Below are 18,811 nucleotides of genomic sequence, written 5' to 3'. Positions count from 1 at the left end.
TTCAGCGAAACATTTCAACCAAATAGCCATACAAAAACCGAGTGTTCGGAATATGAGTCTGTTCGGAATTTGAGACAAAACGGTATTCTATGCGTCGCAGGCAGGCTGTGTTTTTTATTCTTGAAACATGATTGTGCTGTTGTAAATAATTCAATAACACGGCATTTTTCGTAATAGAAAAAAATGTTGTATGCAACTCGTCGCAAAATGCGAGTTTTTCAGCACTCGTTGTATTACTATGTATAACTCGTGCTAAAAAAAATCATCATTTTGCAACTTGTTGCATAAATAACTGTTTTTTGAGAGTCTGTTATAAAAAAAAAGCTACTTGATGTAATCGTTTTCAGAGTAATGCGCAATTACGTTTCTGGTACCACTCTGGTCAAATGATCATAATTTCATAATTTTCGGATTTCTTGAAGATAATGTTCTGAACGGAGTTTAATCACGGGCGTAATTTTCGGATGATCACTGATCACTTGGAAACGACGCGAATACTTAGCGAAAACCCGATTTATTGGCAAAACGAACCATCCAGTGTTACAAGCATCAGCCTAATTACTTTCACCGGAAAATCCTGTTCTGACATTATCTGCCACAGCTCATTTCTCGTCACGATTCACGCACGCCACCTCGAAATCAATAAACAGATGATAAGACTGCGAGCTATACTGTCGGAATTTATCTAAGATCATTCGCAAGGTAAACATCTAGTCCGTTGTCGAGCGGCCCTCGCCAGATTGGTATTCAATGACGAAGGAATCTTCGAGCGGTCTCAATTTGTTGAACAGGATTGTGTACGCCCCATTCAGCAGGATAATCCCTCTGTAGTTGGCACACTTCAGTCTGTGTCCATTCATGTAGATTTGGCGTAGTCCATATTTAATTTTTTGTTATAAATTGAATAAAAACGAAATTGCGTTCAGAGAAATTTTTTGTGGGATAATTCGGTCCCCCAAGGTTCGTCGAAATATCTACAAAATCAAATAATCAATGATCAATATCCACACAGATTACAATAGTAGAAGAGTTTTTTGAGAACTTGTGGTAAAAAATTGTACAAAAACAAACAAACTATCGTGATTTATGTAATTATCGTGGTAAAAAAATATGAAGCTGCTAGTAGAGGATTTAATGGCAGAACATAATGTTGGCCATGACGGATCTGAGTTACTCCTCTGTGTAACGCCACCGTCTACACCACCGCCACCACCAGGCAGGAAGTGCAGCGCAGAGGCACTTGTTTCTAAGCTCACCGCTGAATAAGCTGTTGCCCTTTGCACATAGCAGCGATAAAATTATGTTGTTTTTTTTTTGCTGCTGCTGGTGCTACCGCTGTCTTTGGCAGCTCAACCATCGGAGCAATGCCTGACACGCGTGGTAGAACAAGCTGCTAACATGGATTATTGAATGGAGATGGATTTTCGCCCAATGCAACACTGAACCACTATAGGAAGCAAACGGTTATCTTGAAATCTTTGAATGCCTGTCTTCGAGGGATGAATGATTGGCATTCGTTCTGTCAGCGCGTTTGTATCGATCGGAATCGGTGAACATAAATTGCAACAGCATGCAGATTTTTTTTATAAATTTGTTGGCATAGGATTTATTGACTCTACCAGAACGGGCTTACTTAGCTACTATAACACAGACATCAATGTTCACAAAATGAGCATAATTGATCTATAGACTGTCATCAGTAGTATAATAATGAATTCCACTAGCATTTTTTCATAGATATTCTATAACCTAGATTGTTCAACGTTGCTATCATTTATGTGACAATTTATCTCATGATGCAATTTAGTGTCAAGGATGATCTGTTAACAATACAGCAAACGGAACCAAATATGTGAATATCGTTCTGTGAAAAAACTATGCTTCCACAGAAAATGCGCTCTGAACTTTCTGTCGTACGGTAGCTAGGCACGGCTCGGTGTGACTTTAAGCAACCGTATACGAACATTCTTATGCTCCTCTTGATAACTAATTGATTTGAATATATTTTTTTTATATAAAGAGCTTAGAAACAACTTAGACTCAAATCTCTAGAATCTTATATTTTTTTCCTGATCCCTAAACTACTAGCCCAAGTGCTTGATGTTTTCCGCTCGAGAGCTATTTACATTCATCTTTTTTCATATATTGAATTTTCGCACTTCCAGCAAAGCTAGCAACTTCCACCTAACCTTTAGGGGTTTAGGCTCTGTGGTTCTCACTCAACGGTTTATTAGGGATGCACGTCTCGTGTGTGGTACAGAGTAAAAAAATGTGTAGAGACGACTCTGTTCTGTACCACGCCACCTTTATTTTGCTTGGGCTACAAGTCCGATGTCCCCCCGAAATTACTTCATGGTATTGCTTCAGGGGACTACCCCTTGTCGTTACCTCTTGCTCTATTTGCTCTAGCTGCGATTTGTCTCTGCCACGTCACTTACTTTTTGGAGCCGGGCACACGTCTGAGCCATGTGAGACTATCATGCACCTGTACCGGTTGGATGCCGAGGTTGGTCTTGTGATTCCGGTTGAAGTGTGACTTCTAGTACGCAAGCGACCCAACGACCCAAAGCCAATGGTTCGTCGTGATCATACTACTCGGAGTAGTTCCCGACGATGGAGCTAGCCTACTCCGAAGGGGAGTTCTCCGACGGAGATTTCCCCGGCGGCGGAAGATCTTCCGAACCATTTATGCGATTCTGGTGGAGGGTAACTTCCGTTTCACAGGCGCCCCAATGAACTTTTACCGGTGCTACTTCGCGATCTACTCAACTAGTCCCCGACGGTGACTTAGTCGACTCTGAAGCAGGCCGGGCAGATGCCGAGGTCGGTCCTGCGATTCCGTCGGAGGGAAACTTCCGGTCCACAGGCGCATCGATGATCATTTGCTGTGCTAATTCGCGGTCTACTCAACTTGTCCACGACGGCGGACCTAGTCTACCCCGACCGTCAACTCGATGCTGGTAGGTTTGGTGCCGAGGTCGGTCCTGCGATTCCAGTGGAGGCAGACTTCCAGTTCGCAGGTGCCTTAACTACCCATCGCTGATACTAGGTGACGCTCGAACTACTCGGCCTAATCCCCGAAGGAGGATCTAATCTACTCCAAGGATCTAGTCTATTCGACACCCTATGGTCTTCTCGCCATTTTTGTTGCAATGACGACATAATTTGTGTTATCGCTCTGTTCACCGCATGCCACGTACTTACGTGTTGACACATTTTCTGAGCGATGTTGTCGGGGTTTAAATCTCCGTCGCTACAGCCAAGCATTTCGTTCCGCACTTCCGCGTATCTTGGGCAATCAAAAAACTACATATTGCGATGTTCCATCAATGGTTGGGCAGTCTGGGCAGTGTGGCGAATCTGCGTGCCTAAATCTATGGAGATACTTTCTGAAACATCCATGATCTGATAGCAACTGTGTCAGGTAGAAATTCATCCACGTCGATAGGTCTGCAATGAGCCGGTGGATCCATCTCCTATTCTCTGTGCAGTCCCACTCGTGCTACCACCGTAACCGTAATTTTTTGACGTAGCACTCATGCCGGCTATAACGCATACAGCATCTGACGATATCGTTCTATACGCACTCGCAACTCGCACTGTCATCAGCCGAAACGACTATAACATCATCTGCAAGTTGTGTTTGCATAATTCTTTCAAACTGTTATCAATATCCGGAACAATAAAATTTTAAAGCAAGAAATAAAGACATTATTTGCCTTGTGGAAGGCTCATTTAGTTAATTCTGAAAGTTGTTAGTTGAACACATTGCTGTAAACATTCGACACTTTGCGCGACGTTTGTTTCGTTGCCATGGTCAGCAGTCACAGCACTAGGTTTAATATGAACGACGACAAACACAAAAAAGTGTCAATTGAATGTCGTCTGATTCGATGACATTTGCATAAATCATAAGTTTTGCATAGAATTCAAACATCGGATCATAAACAATATGAATAGTTTGATCTTGCCTGTTATGTCAAATGTGACACACATACAGTAAAAGCAAACTAGAAACAAACAAATCCATAATGTTTCCTAGCGAAGCTATCATGGTCAGTGGAATTCAATTGACATTTTTCTTTTCGACATTCGTTTGATTGCTCGTGTTGTGCATGTTTAAAGGAAGCGCTGCCGAATATCAGCGAAAACGTGTCGACTACCGTGATTGCTTACAACACTGAGTTAAACAGCTTATATACTTTGCTAAAAGCCATTGCACCTTGTCCGCAAAGACTAGTTGAATATCTGATTAATGGAATCCAGGTATTTTCGTGAAAATTCAAAAGGGATTGCTTGTTCTCTGAAATGAAACTACAGTCGACACTCCACAACTCGATATTCTATAACTCGATATACTCTATAACTCGATGGATTTTTCGGTCCCTTCAAATTCCCTTACATCGTGTTCTCCATAAGTCGATATTTCTATAACTCGATATCTCCACTAATCGATGTCACGTGAGAAGAAAATTTCTCTCCATAACTCGATGTCTACTTTAAAATCATTCTTATTTGAGGAAACTTTGTCTAATTCTTGATTGGATTTGAATAAATACTTGCAAGTAGTAATAAAAAATGAAAAACATGAAAATAAAAATAAATGTTAGTGAAAATAACGTAATTTTTTTAGCATTGGTAAAAAAAGTTTTCAAATAATAGTTTTTAAAACACTACCAACAAAATATTATTGCTTTCTTACAGAAGTGATCATATAGGTATTGGAAATACAGAAATTCGTTCATTTAATTTTGGGATTTTTTGTTGTCTGTATATTCTATAACTCGATAATTCTATAAGTCGATGGGTCCTTGAATATCGAGTTATGGAGAGTCGACTGTATATAAAGGATAGTATTTAATGAACAGGCACAATCATGCAATAACGAAAAATTCCGTGAGGTTGGCGCCATTTTGAAAATTTTGCCGAGATAAACAGATACCGTAAAACGGGGTATCTTTGATAATGCGGGTAACTTTGATAGCGCGTTACCCACTACATACTAAACGAAATATAATAATTTCAGTTAATTGGTTAAGCAAAACGAATGCAAAACTAAAGAATATTAGTGTGGCAAGGGCTGTTTTCATTTGAATCGAGAACATTTGAGGCTTTATATACGAAAATTAAAAATTGATACGATTTTAGCTTTTCGAAACGCTTACAAACAATCTGTTCTACGATCACTATTTGATGTAGTTTTGTATAGTTGGTCACTTATCTTTGACAGCCTAGTTATTATAGAACTTGTATGGTCTCAAATCTCTTAGCGAAAAGCATTGTCACAAACTGGGACCATTTTTGTAATCTTGGTCATAAATTCCCATATAACGTTAAACGCCTAGAGGTATTTAATGCCTTATAAATGTTACGTAACTAATTCAATTGCTCGATTTATACTGCATTATCAAATTTACCCCAAAACAGAAAACCGACTTTCGATTATATGAAAAATTATATATCTATTCAAAATAAATCTTTTGGCAATCTATCAACTGCAATCGATAGCTAGGATGCCAGTACTTGTTTTAAAAATATGAATAATAATTCTTTGAAACAGCATGTATAAATATTCAAGTTTTCTTCGAAAAAACTATCAAAGTTACCCCGTTTTACGGTACCTGTAATCCGGAAATCGCAGGTTTCCCTACATAATTTAATTGGCTAGAAATTATTTTACAACGCGTGCCCAAAACCAAAACTGAAAAACAATCCCCCATTTGATCCACCATATCTAATTTTATATCCTCTTTTTCTCCTCATTCCAGTTCTGGAGTACGTTGGACCAAAATGGCGTACCTTCGTAGCGAACATGTCGATCGCCCTGTTCTTCACCGCCGCCTCTTGTGCTCTCCCATGGATTGCGTACTATCTCGCCAACTGGAAAATCTTCGCCATTGTTACCTCCGCTCCGCTGGCCTTGGCCATCCTTACCCCATGGCTCGTCCCTGAATCCGCAAGGTATGTTGAGCATAACACACGTTATCCTAAGATGATTATAACTATTCTTCGTATTGCAGATGGCTCGTCTCCCAGGGCAAAGTGGACAAAGCTATCAACATCCTGAAGAAGTTCGAAAAGATCAACAGGAAGACCGTTGACGCCAAAGTGTATCAGGATTTCTCCGAAAGCTGTGTCCGCTTGCAGGAGGAAGAAGCCGCTAACAATAGCTACTCCGTGCTGGACTTGTTCAAGACCCCACGCCTTCGCAACATTACCATTTTGCTTATTGTTATCTGGATGGCCATCTCGCTGGTATTCGATGGACACGTGCGTAACGTTGGATCCCTTGGACTGGATCTGTTCTTTACGTTCACGGTTGCTGCGGCCACTGAACTTCCGGCCGATACCTTCCTCACTCTGACTCTGGATCGCTGGGGTCGCCGTTGGTTGGCCTGCGGAACGATGGTTGCCAGTGGTGTGTTCAGCCTGCTCGCCACTACCGTGCCAGTTGGTAAGCGTTACTCGATGATCGTTCTTAGTACGGTGGAGGTTATGTTTTTTTTGTGATTCTCGTTACAGGGGCTTATTCCGCTACGTTGGCCATTCTGGGTCGGTTCAGCGTCAACATCTCGTACAACATTGGACTGCAGTATGCTGCCGAGCTGTTGCCTACCGTGGTTCGAGCCCAAGGTGTTGCCTTCATCCATATCATGGGATATGTGGCCAGCATTGTCGCTCCATTCGTCGTATATCTGGCGCACATTTCGCCTGCGATGCCGCTGATTGTGCTGGGAATCTTGGGAATCTTTGGAGGACTTCTGTCCTTGATGCTGCCCGAAACTTTGGGACACGATCTGCCGCAAACGCTCGCAGACGGAGAAGAATTCGGACGTGGGCAGAAGATCTGGGATTTCCCGTGCTTAACCAAGTATGTAAATTTTTTGTTTTTCTTTTCAATTATTTATTAGTAACATTTTAAACATAGCATTCATTCCATAAGAGCTAGTCCATAATAATACACCATATAACATGACCGGCCTGGAAATTTGTTTGAAGATCAAAAGCTTTCAACCTTGGTTATTTTATGTAATTCATTGATACTATGCCAGGGAGGGAGCTACAGAATCGTTTTCAAAATTGTATTTTGAATCCTCTGCAGAGATTTCTTCCTGGTATTACAACAGCTAGTCCATATTGGTACAGCATACAGCATGGCTGGCCTGAAAATTCCCTCCAGTTATGTATTTTATCAAATGTTAAATTTAAAAAACCCAAAAGATGAATTTTCTACTAACATTGGTTTCGAAGATTCCTTCGAAACCTATACCAAAGAGTTCTCAAGTAGTCCTGGATTCCCCTTATTTTTTTTTAGTTCCACCGATGATACATTTAATTTCTCAAAAAAAAAAAATCCTTCGAAAATTTCCTCTTATAGTCCTTCTGAAATTGCATTCGGAAGTCTTCTATAGATTCTCTAAGGAAAACTGTCAATGTTTATTTCTGAAATCAATTAAACCAGGGATTGTTACAAATATTTTATAAGGATTCCTGAAACATCTGTTCAGGATAAATAAACTTCAGAAATTCTTTCAGGAAATCCTCCAAGGATATATCCCGGATTTTTTCAAAGATTATACCTTGCAGAAATTTATGGAATATTGTGAAAAAAAATAAAATTTCAAGATTTTTTCTTTTTTGTTGTGGATTCTGCAGATTAATGTTTTTTTGTTTTTTTTTTTTTTTTTTGAGATATACACAGATAAACCTGAAGAAAACAATAAATGAAATCTCTAAAAAAAATTCTAATGTACCAAATTTCCAGGAAATCAATGGTGGATGTTTTAGATAAACTCTGTTATAATACCAGGAGAGAATTAAAACTAAACACTTAGGTACTTCTGGTAGAATTCTTGTAACTCTTAGAAATTCACAAATTTCGGAAATCTTTTTCTATTTTTTTTTCTTCTATCAACTTTTCAAAAAATTCCATAAAATAAACGAGAAATTTTAATTAAAACACCTAAAAAATCACTGGTGGACTCCCAGAGAAATTCTTTCATGTGAAACCTTGGGTTTTTAGGGCCCAGATAGCCGTAGCGGTAAACGCGCAGCTATTCAGCATGACCATGCTGAGGGTCGTGGGTTCGAATCCCACTGGTCGAGGGACTTTTCGTAAAGGAAATTTTCTCGATTCCCAGGGCATAGAGTATCTTCGTACCTGCCACACGATATACGCTTGAGCTTGAGCTTGAGCTTGATTGGCCGCCCGTGGATGCACTCCAGTATCGCCAGATCAGCTGCACTTACACAAGGAACCAACCGAATGACTGCTTGGGACTAACAGGCATCCTCAGTGTATAAGTGAATAAAACTAAAATATAGGGATTTCTTATGAACAAACGAAAACTAACATTTTTTATTGGTTTAGTGGGAAAAAATTTCATTATCGGTATTTTACTAGTACTACCGATAAATCTATGACAAAAGGTCGAAAGACAAAAGGCCGAAAGGACAGAAGGTCGAAAGACAAAAGGTCGAAAGGACAAAAGGTCGAAGAACAAAACAGAAGGGACAAAAGGTCGAAAATCTTTTTTCAAAGAAGGAAAAATTTCCCACCAATTAAATCATTTTCGACCTTTTGTCCTTTCGACGTTTTGTCTTTCGACCTTTTGTCCATAAACCCTACCGATACTGATCGATGTAGTACCGTCGAATCGATATTCAGCAAAAGTAGTCGGAGCCGGAATCCCTAATTGACCACCTACTTCATACATGGAACTAACGTTAGAAAAGTGAACGATGAAAAGAGTGTATGATATTTAGTCTGTTTGTCTGTGGTAAACCTGTCTGAACAGATTATTCCGATCTGTTGTTGATTGATGTCATTGTTGATTTGATTGCATAAAATTCGATACAGTGATGCCAGATATTCAAGTTAAGCCAATATAAGGGGTAGTGAATAAGTGTATATTATATCTGCATGTAAGTAAACATTTTTTCAGACTTTCTTTTGACCGTCAGGCTAAAGCAGGCTAAAAGCGGCTTTCTTTGCATTTCATAGTATTAGTTTCAAACCATTGGATGAGCATGTTTCAGACTGCGGAAATGTGCGCGACCTAATGATTTTTAGTGTCAAAAAGGTGCGAAATTTTATATAAAACCTTCAATAACTCGAAAAGTATGTGAGATAAAAATATGCTCTTTTGGAGAAAGTTATGCGTTTTTGCAAGTAACAAATAACACTAGAACAACTGAAAATTGTACAAAATCATCCAACCAAGTTATGATGAAAAAAGTGATTTTTAGGGGTGTTCCACAAAAAACTCCACAAATGTACATGAAAATAAAAAAAATATGCATACGGTGTCTTCAGCGAAGTTGTTTCTTTTAATATTACCTACAACTTTCCCGAATAAAGTTTATTTTTAAATTCATAAATACGAAAAATAAAATTTCGTTCTCACTTTTAGGTGGATTAATCACCAAATTGACACTTTCATAAAATATCGATTATTTTATGGAAAAACTTTCCCGAAGACATTATAGTACTAAAATCATGTTTTCAAGGTCAAAACAATTTCGATCACGTTTTTTCAGTGACGGCTACAGTGTGCGGTGCTAGGCAGCCATGTTTTCGAGGTCAGCATCAAACTCAAGAGCAACAACGTACATTGGCGTAATCATATTAGGGAAATTTTTCTCCGATATTTAAATGTGTTTCTTGCTAACTATATCAACTCTAATTAACTTGCTGTACTGCAAACGAATAGTTTGCAACCGTTTGTTTGTGCTAATATAACTGTAGTTGTGAGAAAAGAAAGTTTTCGGCAAAAAAGATTTCGCCTTCCTCGAATGTTAGTCCTTAAACGGCTATTTGTTTACAAACATTGAGTTGTCAGTGGGAACCACTTCCCAGTGGGAACCAGAAATGTTTGCTCGTTATTTTTCAATGGGGTTTTATGAGCGGTGTCAGGAGGCTGAGTGTGATATATTTAGAATGGAAGATAGAAGCAAGTGAGAGATATACAACTACAAAGTACGAGGAAAGGGACGGGCCTGGAATTGAACCCATGACCTTCTGCATATGAAGCAGAAGCGGTAGCCATCAGATCACCAACCCCGTCAGACCACCAACCTCGTCTTCGTACCTGCCACACGATATAGGCATGCAAAAATGGTCAATCGGCAAAGAAAACTCTCAGTTAATAACTGTGGAAGTGCTCATAAGAACACTAATCTGAGAAGCAGACTTTGTCCCAGTTGGGACGTAACGCCAGAAAGAAGAAGAAGATACCTTGGGTAATTCTTACAAGGGAATGTCACGATGACGTTACACGGGGTTTTCAACCGGACTATTCTAGATTTTTTTCAGTAATTTGTCCTGAGTAGTTTTAAGATTTTATCTTAAAATCAAGAAATACTGATTTGAGTTTTCAAGGAATTTGCAGAGTTGTTCAGATTTCAGAATTTCCTTAGGAATTTTCCCTGTTTATTTCTTCTTCGATTATGTTAACAAGGGAAAGTCACGATGGTGTTACACGGGGTTTTCAACCGGACTATTTTTGTTAGATTCTACATGTCGAAATATGAAAAACCCCAAAGCCTTTCGGGTGATGGCCCAGTGGTGTAGCCAGGAGGGGCTCTGAAAGGGTCGATTTTGTACGAATATGTCAATCGAAAATTTGCAAAAAAGATTTTTCTGATAGTAATGAACATAATTGACATTAACATATGTTTATAATAGGGGCCCAGATAGCCGTAGCGGTAAACGCGCAGCTATTCAGCATGACCATGCTGAGGGTCGTGGGTTCGAATCCCGCTGGTCGAGGATCTTTTCGTTAAGGAAGTTTTCTCGATTCCTAGGGCATAAGAGTATCTTCGTACCTGCCACACGATATACACATGCAAAAATGGTCAATCGGCAAAGAAAGCTCTCAGTCAGGCATTGCAGAATTCGCTCTCATTTGAGTATGAAGCACGATCAAAGCAAGCAAAGAAAAACATCCCATCTGTTGCGGTGCATGATCGTCAATGTATCGCAAGTTGTAACAAGTCTGATAAATGGAAGCAGCGAGCGAGAGCCCCAAAGAGAGACGATGATAAAATCCATTTGTCTCGCTTGTTTACCGTTGGGGATAGGTGTTTTTCTTTACTGGAACGATAAACAATTCACGAACTTCCAATAGCAACAGTGTCCCCCAGGCTTGGAGCATGTTTAGAGGGGTTTTATCAAGCACTAATATCCCCCCAATCTGATCAAAGTTGTAGCAGTATACGATAAACAGTCTCTCATAATGTGCAGCATGTCATGATAGTTACAGAAAGCGATACGTGTGAGATTCTCTCAATTTCCTCTGGATTTAATCCCTGCTCTCAGTTAATAACTGTGGAAGTGCTCATAAGAACACTAATCTGGGAAGCAGGCTTTGTCCCAGTTGGGACGTAACGCCAGAAAGAAGAAGATATGTTTATAATGTATTTTCATGCCATAGGCGTAATTAACATGGAATATGGACACCAAATCAAATTGGGTTTTATTAGCATAGTATACCAAGAAGAAACCCATCCTAATTGCGCCTATGCATGGAAAAAATACATCTTAAACATACATCAATATAAATTCTGTTCTCTACCATCACAATAAATACTGAAAAAGTATTTTTGTCGAATTTTCAATTGGCTTGATAATATAATAGACGTCCAAAACCAGTGCTTCTACCCTGCCAATTCCAGAAAAGATATTTAATTTCTGGAAAAATGTACCAGTCGCAGGTTGCAGTTCAACAAGGCTTTCTTAGAATTTAAAAGGTAGCATCTTTGGAGGGATCTCTACAAATTTACTAGAATATTTAACTGAAACGATTCATGATACATTCCTTGTATTCTAAACAAAATGTTTAGTCAGGATCCCATAGATAAACCCTTAAAGGTACCTTAAGACATTTGTTTTAAATTTTTATAGAGTTCATAGAAATTCTTGGATGAAATCATGTACAGGTCGGTCTCGATTATCCGGGATTCGAATTTTAGACTAGATTATCCGATATATATATTTTGATATTCTTGTTTTTTCAGTTTTGATGCATAATTTTGATATAATTTAGTATTGCAATAGACAATATGAGTGGTTTAGCAGTTTTGGACGTACGTAAGAAAAGGCAGGTTCGAAAAAGATTTTTTTTGTGTATGACGGTCAAAAATTTATTTTTCTTCTCAAGACCCCTAATGTTCCTAGAAATAATTCCTGGTTACGCCACTGCATCATATAAATAAAACATCGAAAAAAGATAATATTTGAGTTCTTTTATCGCTGATTTTATTTTTTCTCTTAGTGATTCGATTATTCGGAGGATTCGATTATCCTTAGTGAAAAAAAAAATGATACTCCGGATAATCGAGTCCGATTTGTATTAACTTCTGGAAAAAAAATAAAGGCAAAAATATATATTGAGATATTGCTTTATGGACAAACTTAAGCTACTCCCAGAAACGGTAGTGCTTCGTGAAGCCCAAGCAGGACAGTTCGGTTTTGCGTCGTCCGATAGATTTAGCTCACAGTTTCGCGCATGTTTTCGTCGCCGGAGATTTTTTTCTTTGTTTTTTCCTGTTTTGGAGCGTCTTGCTGGGTAGTGCTTCGTGAAGCCCAAGCAGGACAGTTCGGTTTTGCGTCGTCCGATAGATTTAGCTCACAGTTTCGCGCATGTTTTCGTCGCCGGAGATTTTTTTCTTTGTTTTTTCCTGTTTTGGAGCGTCTTGCTGGGTAATGCTTCGTGATGCCCAAGCAGGACAGTTTTTACATTCAGAAATGGAATAGTGAAAAGTGAAAAATGAAAAAGTGATTTGTTTGATTTGTGTCCTCAGTACTGTTGGTTTTTGGCTGCCCTAAGTTCACCGAACCATCCGGAAGTGACAGGCAGCACATAAATTTAGAGAATCAATCCGGTGAGTTTGTTCCAGTATGATACTTTTTCTTTTGTGAGCCTTCCGAATCGTTTTTGTCCGCGTCGTGGAACTTCTGATCGTTTCTTGAACGGAAAATGTTATTTTCGGAGTTTGATAATTATGTTCAGATTGCGCATTCTGTCCGGGCGAGTGTTACGCAACTAACAATCGGTTGTGGATGCTTTTTAACCGTTCGATGACCCTGGAGGGATCGATTCTGCTTTTCGTATAATTTTGAGCAGAAAAACCGACTGTGTTATCCTAGGGTGTTTAGTTCGAACGCGCTTCCTTTCGTTTTTGGATTATCTAAAAATACAGTACCACCCAGTACAGTTTTTCAATGGGCACAGTTCAGTTTTTCAATAGGCGTGATTTTTTTTTTTTTTACGTGTATCGTTATTTTATACAATCCGATGACCCTGGAGGGATCGGTTTTGCTTTTTACTGGTTATTGAGCAAAAATATTACTGCACAATCGACAAGCATTTCGCGAAATACTATGTATACTATAAATAAGCTATTGTTTTCTCTTTTGATTGCCGGCATTCAAAAGATTAATTTGAAAACGCTTAAACAACAAATATTTATGGTCTATCGCCAGCTTTCCAGGCGAATCCTGACAATATACCTTCCCCAACCTCCAACTCCGTAGCACTTATGAGGGTGTCGCTGAGTCGGTGGCCTCTCATTAAGTAAGTGCTACATCAACATTTCCTTCCCCTATCCCAAGTTACGGTAAAGATGGGCGTGGCCGGGAATAGCGATATTCATGCTTTTAGTATTCTTGTTTATGATTTGAACAAGGTATACTCCCCTGCCTTGTTCTTGAAAGTAGTCAGGATGAGATTATTAAAAAGAAACATGAATGTTGCTAGTATCCAATCTACGAAGTATACCGTAACTACGCTAACGCTAACGCTAACGCTAAACTTAAGCTACTCCCAGAAACGTTTTTTGAATAAAAAAATAAAAATTGGAATGGTTATCAAAGATATTGCTTGAAGAATCTAAAGAAAAATGTGTAGAAGAAAAAAAGAGAAATCCCAAAAGGATTTCCTGACGAAAATGTGGTGTTATTCCTTCTCGGGTTCCTTGACGAACTCCTCGAAGAATTCCTAGACAAATTCATTTTAAGATAACTTAACAGGTGCTTGGTACAAACATTTCGAGTTTTGAAATATATTTTTGGCAGATTACCCGCATGATACATTGTGAACTGTTATGGAATGATTTCTTATAGGATCGGTAGCAGAAATCTGATTTTAGTTAGATTCCAACAATTATTCAAAATGTTACATAAATGTGAATGCTTAAAAGCATCCTATATAAATTAAAAAAAAGTTCACTTTTGTGGCAAACAGTTGATCTTTTTTTTTCGTTGCACCGGTCCCACCCTGCTCCGTCTGGCTACGACCATGCTGAGTGGGGTTCTGGAAATTTCCTTCAGATTTCTGGAATTGTTCTTGAGAAAGCCCATTCCGAAGAATGCCAGATTGGGTTCTCTGATTACTTGGACTAGGTAAAATCAAAGTAAATCATTTATTCCATTTTTAATCTCTTCAGGTGCCTTATAGGGTAAGTGTACCAGTTATGGAGATAATAATTCCCTATTTTGTCATACGTGATAATTTGATTATATTCAAATTTTTAATCATTCTGTGTGTTTTAGTTGTTTGATATCAAATGAATCTTGATGATAAAACATTCAAACATATTCAAAATGCGAAAGTTTTCGAGAAAACACATATAGCCAAATAGGGAACCTCTATAGCCATAACTGGTACACTTTCCCCAGTCGTTTTTCAAGGCGTCATAGGTAAGAAATTCGTGCTTCTTCTCTTCAAGATGTTTGAGAAGAATTTCGCGATCTTTAAGAGTATCTATTCTTTGCGATTTGGAAGGAAACTTTGATTACCCAAATGGAGTTCAAGATCTCCTACCTAAATCTTCCAAATCCAGAACAACTGACCACGATAGGTGGCACTCTTTGTTACCTCACTTGAATCAAAGAGCCTGGGCTAGAGGCTGCTTCGATTTGGTGTTCGAAAGCACGCATTCCGCACGTCCTTTCTTCCATTTTTGTCACGTTAAGTGATAGTTTTAAAATCTACATCTTAGGAAGGAAGTTGAGAATGAAGTAAGTCACCCTTGAGACTTCTTCTTTCTGGCGTTACGTCCCAACTGGGACAAAGCCTGCTTCTCAGATTAGTGTTCTTATGAGCAGTGTTGCTCAGACTCATTTCCCCGAAAACAACATTTTCCGAACTACGAAGCCACGAACTACTACAACCATGCTCTATCCTCCTAAGATAGAAAAGCAGATGGTTAAGCTTGAGTACTACACACAAAATCGATTAATTTTGATCCCAGAGAGCCACAATTCAAGTCTCGGTGAAATGAAATGAGTGAGTGAGTGAGTGAGTGAGTGCGAATCATTTCACCGAAACTTGAATTGCGGCCCACCGAGATCGAAACTGTCGGATCCCATGTGCAACACTCAATCCCAACCACCTCCCCCTCCATCTCAGGAATACAACGCACAATTATAACAGTTCATGGCTTCACAATTCGAATTTCGGGGAAATGAGTCTAGTCAACACTGCTTATGAGCACTTCCACAGTTATTAACTGAGAGCTCTCTTTGCCGATTGACCATTTTTGCATATGTATATCGTGCGGTAGGTACGAAGATACTCTATGCCCTGGGAATCGAGAAAATTTCCTTTACGAAAAGATCCTCGACCAGACTCTTCTCTTTTATTCGTGATGGCAACCATATTCAGTGAATATTTAGAAGTGACATTCTACGTGTTTTTCCCGAGACGATAGATCGAAATTATTTTAAATAGGTTTAATGCTCATCGAAAAATGCGTCATTAACGTTCAACGCTCCGTCATTGTAATCATCGTCATCATCGAAACTTCAAAAGCAGTTTTTCTGTTCAAAACTAAAAAATATTCGATGAAAATATGTTCATTGTGTTTCGGATGAAGAATAGAATACAGTGAACACATTTTCCTGTAAATTTTCTTGTTTTTGAACAAAAAAACTGCTTTAGAAAATTCCGAAATCAATGACGGATCCTGCCCCCTTAACCCATGTTTTAATTGGATGATCACTTCTCGTACTGTCCTAAACGGTAGTCCACTCATTAGCTTTGTTCCATTCTTAATTAGCATGCTAATCCAATCTTCCTTACGCTTCGATTCACACGGCACCATCTAACCGACCGTTTCTTCCTGCTCGTTCTAGGAAAATCAACGACGACGAGGTGGACGACCTTCCGGTGGAGCGTTTCACCCGGGCCACATCGAAGACCTCTATCGGCGCCTCGCTGCGTGCGTCGACGCGTGGCGAACTGCGCTCCAGCATGCTGAACCGTTCAATCCGTTCCCGCGTCTCGGTGCGTTCTCTCCAGCAGCGTTCGGATCAGATGTCTGCTATCGTGTGACCGGCTGGTATCCTTTAATTGATGATTGATCCATGCTCAATTGAACCTACCTGGAAGACACATCTAATGCCTAGTATGCCGAGGAGAAAACAGGAGATAGAATTAATAGACTTTTGTTTCTGGAGCGGACGCCTGGGAACAGAATTTGCCCAACCTATAGTCAACCGTATCGGATGATGTATTAGTTTAGGTACTCGTATGTTATTCAAACCCCCCAAATTGGAGCACCCATCCCATTGAGACAGATTGTAGAGTGAGCACGATAAAGCGAAGGGTTGAACGAGAGAACAAGCCACAGAAGTTTGCGACCTCAGTTCTTAGTGCCTAAGGAGAGAAATAAGACCCGAAACCAAAAAGCATTGACCATAAAGCAACTAATGTGAGGATACAGCAGCCAGTTTCAAAAACTGCTAAAAACGAAAGACGGTTCCTAAACATGGGATTGTGCAACAGACACAAAAATTAGTCATAACGCATTTGATGAGAGCAGAATCAAATTTGCCAAAAGTATTAACAACAACCAACGTGCAAACACTACAAAACACTAAAAAGCCAATTGGAGTTCCTCAATCTGTGTTAGTAGAAAGTCAACAAGACGTGTGATAGTGCCTTCATTCAATCACTTTTAAGTGTATAGATTGTAAATTAGCAGTAGACTTTTAGGAATCTTACATTATCGAGACAGCTTGCTCTAAGAGAGCAAGGGATTTTTTTTTATCAGGATGTATGATTCAAAATGTTATTTTAATAGAAGATGGTAGGAACGAAAGCAGTCCAACCAAGAACGAGCCGAAACAACAATTTGACGTGATCGTATCCGTGCTGGTTACTGTTGGTAAAACGATTGAGTTCGAAGAAGAAGAAAACATTGATTCGAGTAGCGATCGCAATGTGAGCTAGAATGATATTCTCGTTTTAATTTATTGCAATATTTATATTATTTAAAGAAACTATTCGTATCGCTAGATTGGAAACAAAAGAAGGTAGTAGGAGAAAAAAAAACAAAAAGACAATCGAATGCAGGAACTTCGGGCTATCGAATGTAGTAATTTGTAATTTCAAATGTATCAATAAAGAAAAATAGAAAAACAAAGTGTTTTAATTGTTATCATTTAGAATGATAGAATTTTAGTAAAACAACACACTGGATAAACATATCCAGCTTTTTACGCTAGCTCGCTATAAACTTTGAATCACCCCTTTTGACGTAGGATAACGTCCTACGGCAATATACTGGGGTACAATTTCGAAAAACGAAAATCACTCGCGTCACGAAAAGTGGTTAGATTTTGACTGTTAATAACATACTAACGCCCGGATAGATTTTCGAGATTTTTGCACCAATCGATTGGAAATCTTTCTACGAATCGACTCCAATAATGAAAACTATTGATTTTCATAACTAAACTATTGATAAATGGGTAAATATCGAGGCATGTCTTATTTTCCACAGAAAAGCACATGTTTCTTGCTGTTATAAGGGTTTGTCGTTATGAAGTTTACATTCATTTATTTAGTTAACATCTAAACAAATAACACTTAATTAACAATTTCACGCCACAATACAGTCGACTCTCCACATCTCGATGTTCTTTATCTCGATACCTCTCCCTATGTCGATGATTTCTTCGGTCCCTTCAGTCTGCTTACATTTTCTCTCCCCATATCTCGATATCCTCTATACCTCGATATCTCTTTATCTCGATGTATTCCTGATTGATTTTCGTTCTAGATTTCCTCTCCGTATGTCGATATGCCCATTATCAAAGGTTACTAAACCTATTTTATTTAATCAAAACACGAGGTGACGTCTGTTTGTTTGTTATTTTCCTGGCAACGGAGTGGATTTCAATCTAGTATTCACTAAAAGTGCATCCTTTGTCTCGATCTCTCCCTATCTCGATGATCCCTTCGATACCGAGATGTGGAAAGGCGACTGTACTCGGTTCGTGGCCGCATCTCTCCATCCTCGGTTCCGCCCCACGCTCGCCAAATCGATACGCACTTGATCCGCCCACATAGCTCGCTGCGCTCCACGCCTTCTGTGTGGGGTATATTACCCCTTCCTTCCACTCCACCGGTAGCTGTTCTGTTATCCAAATTGTGCCTATCAGCCGGTGCAGACAAATGGCCAGCCTCTCCGGGCCCTTCTTTATGAGTTCAGCTCCGATACCATCCTTACTAGCAGCTTTGTTGTTCTTGAGCAGGTGAATGGCACCCTTAACCTCCATCAAAGTGGAGGCTGGTTGGTTTCCATCCTCCGCAGTACTGACGAAGGCATTTCCTGCGTTGTCTCGACCTTCATTGCCTGTGCTTTCAGCGCCATTCAGGTGCTCGTCGAAGTGCTACTTCCACCTTTCGATCACCTCACGCTCGTCCGTTAAAATGCTCCCATCCTCATCCTTGCACATCTCGGCTCGCGGCACGAAGCCGTTGTGGAATGCGTTGAGCTTCTGATAGACCTTGCGTGTTTC

The 18,811-nt window shown here is 39.4% G+C and overlaps 1 protein-coding gene across 1 annotated transcript in view; it reads left to right on the top strand.

Moving 5' to 3' along the window:
• Positions 1-17,430, top strand: part of LOC5575942 (organic cation transporter protein) — a 147,282-nt gene extending 129,852 nt beyond the window's left edge. Inside the window, exons 4-7 of the mRNA XM_021843476.1 lie at positions 5,769-5,961; positions 6,021-6,454; positions 6,523-6,871; positions 16,139-17,430. Coding sequence (XP_021699168.1) covers positions 5,769-5,961; positions 6,021-6,454; positions 6,523-6,871; positions 16,139-16,337 — 1,175 coding nt within the window. The 3' untranslated portion in view covers positions 16,338-17,430. The remainder of the gene's footprint in view (positions 1-5,768; positions 5,962-6,020; positions 6,455-6,522; positions 6,872-16,138) is intronic.
• The last annotated feature ends 1,381 nt before the right edge of the window (positions 17,431-18,811 follow it).

Source organism: Aedes aegypti, chromosome 2, assembly GCF_002204515.2.
Source record: "Aedes aegypti strain LVP_AGWG chromosome 2, AaegL5.0 Primary Assembly, whole genome shotgun sequence".
In the NCBI taxonomy this organism is placed as follows: Eukaryota; Metazoa; Arthropoda; class Insecta; order Diptera; family Culicidae; genus Aedes; species Aedes aegypti.
Note: the sequence above shows the minus strand (reverse complement) of the source record. Positions and strands in the feature narration are given on the sequence as shown.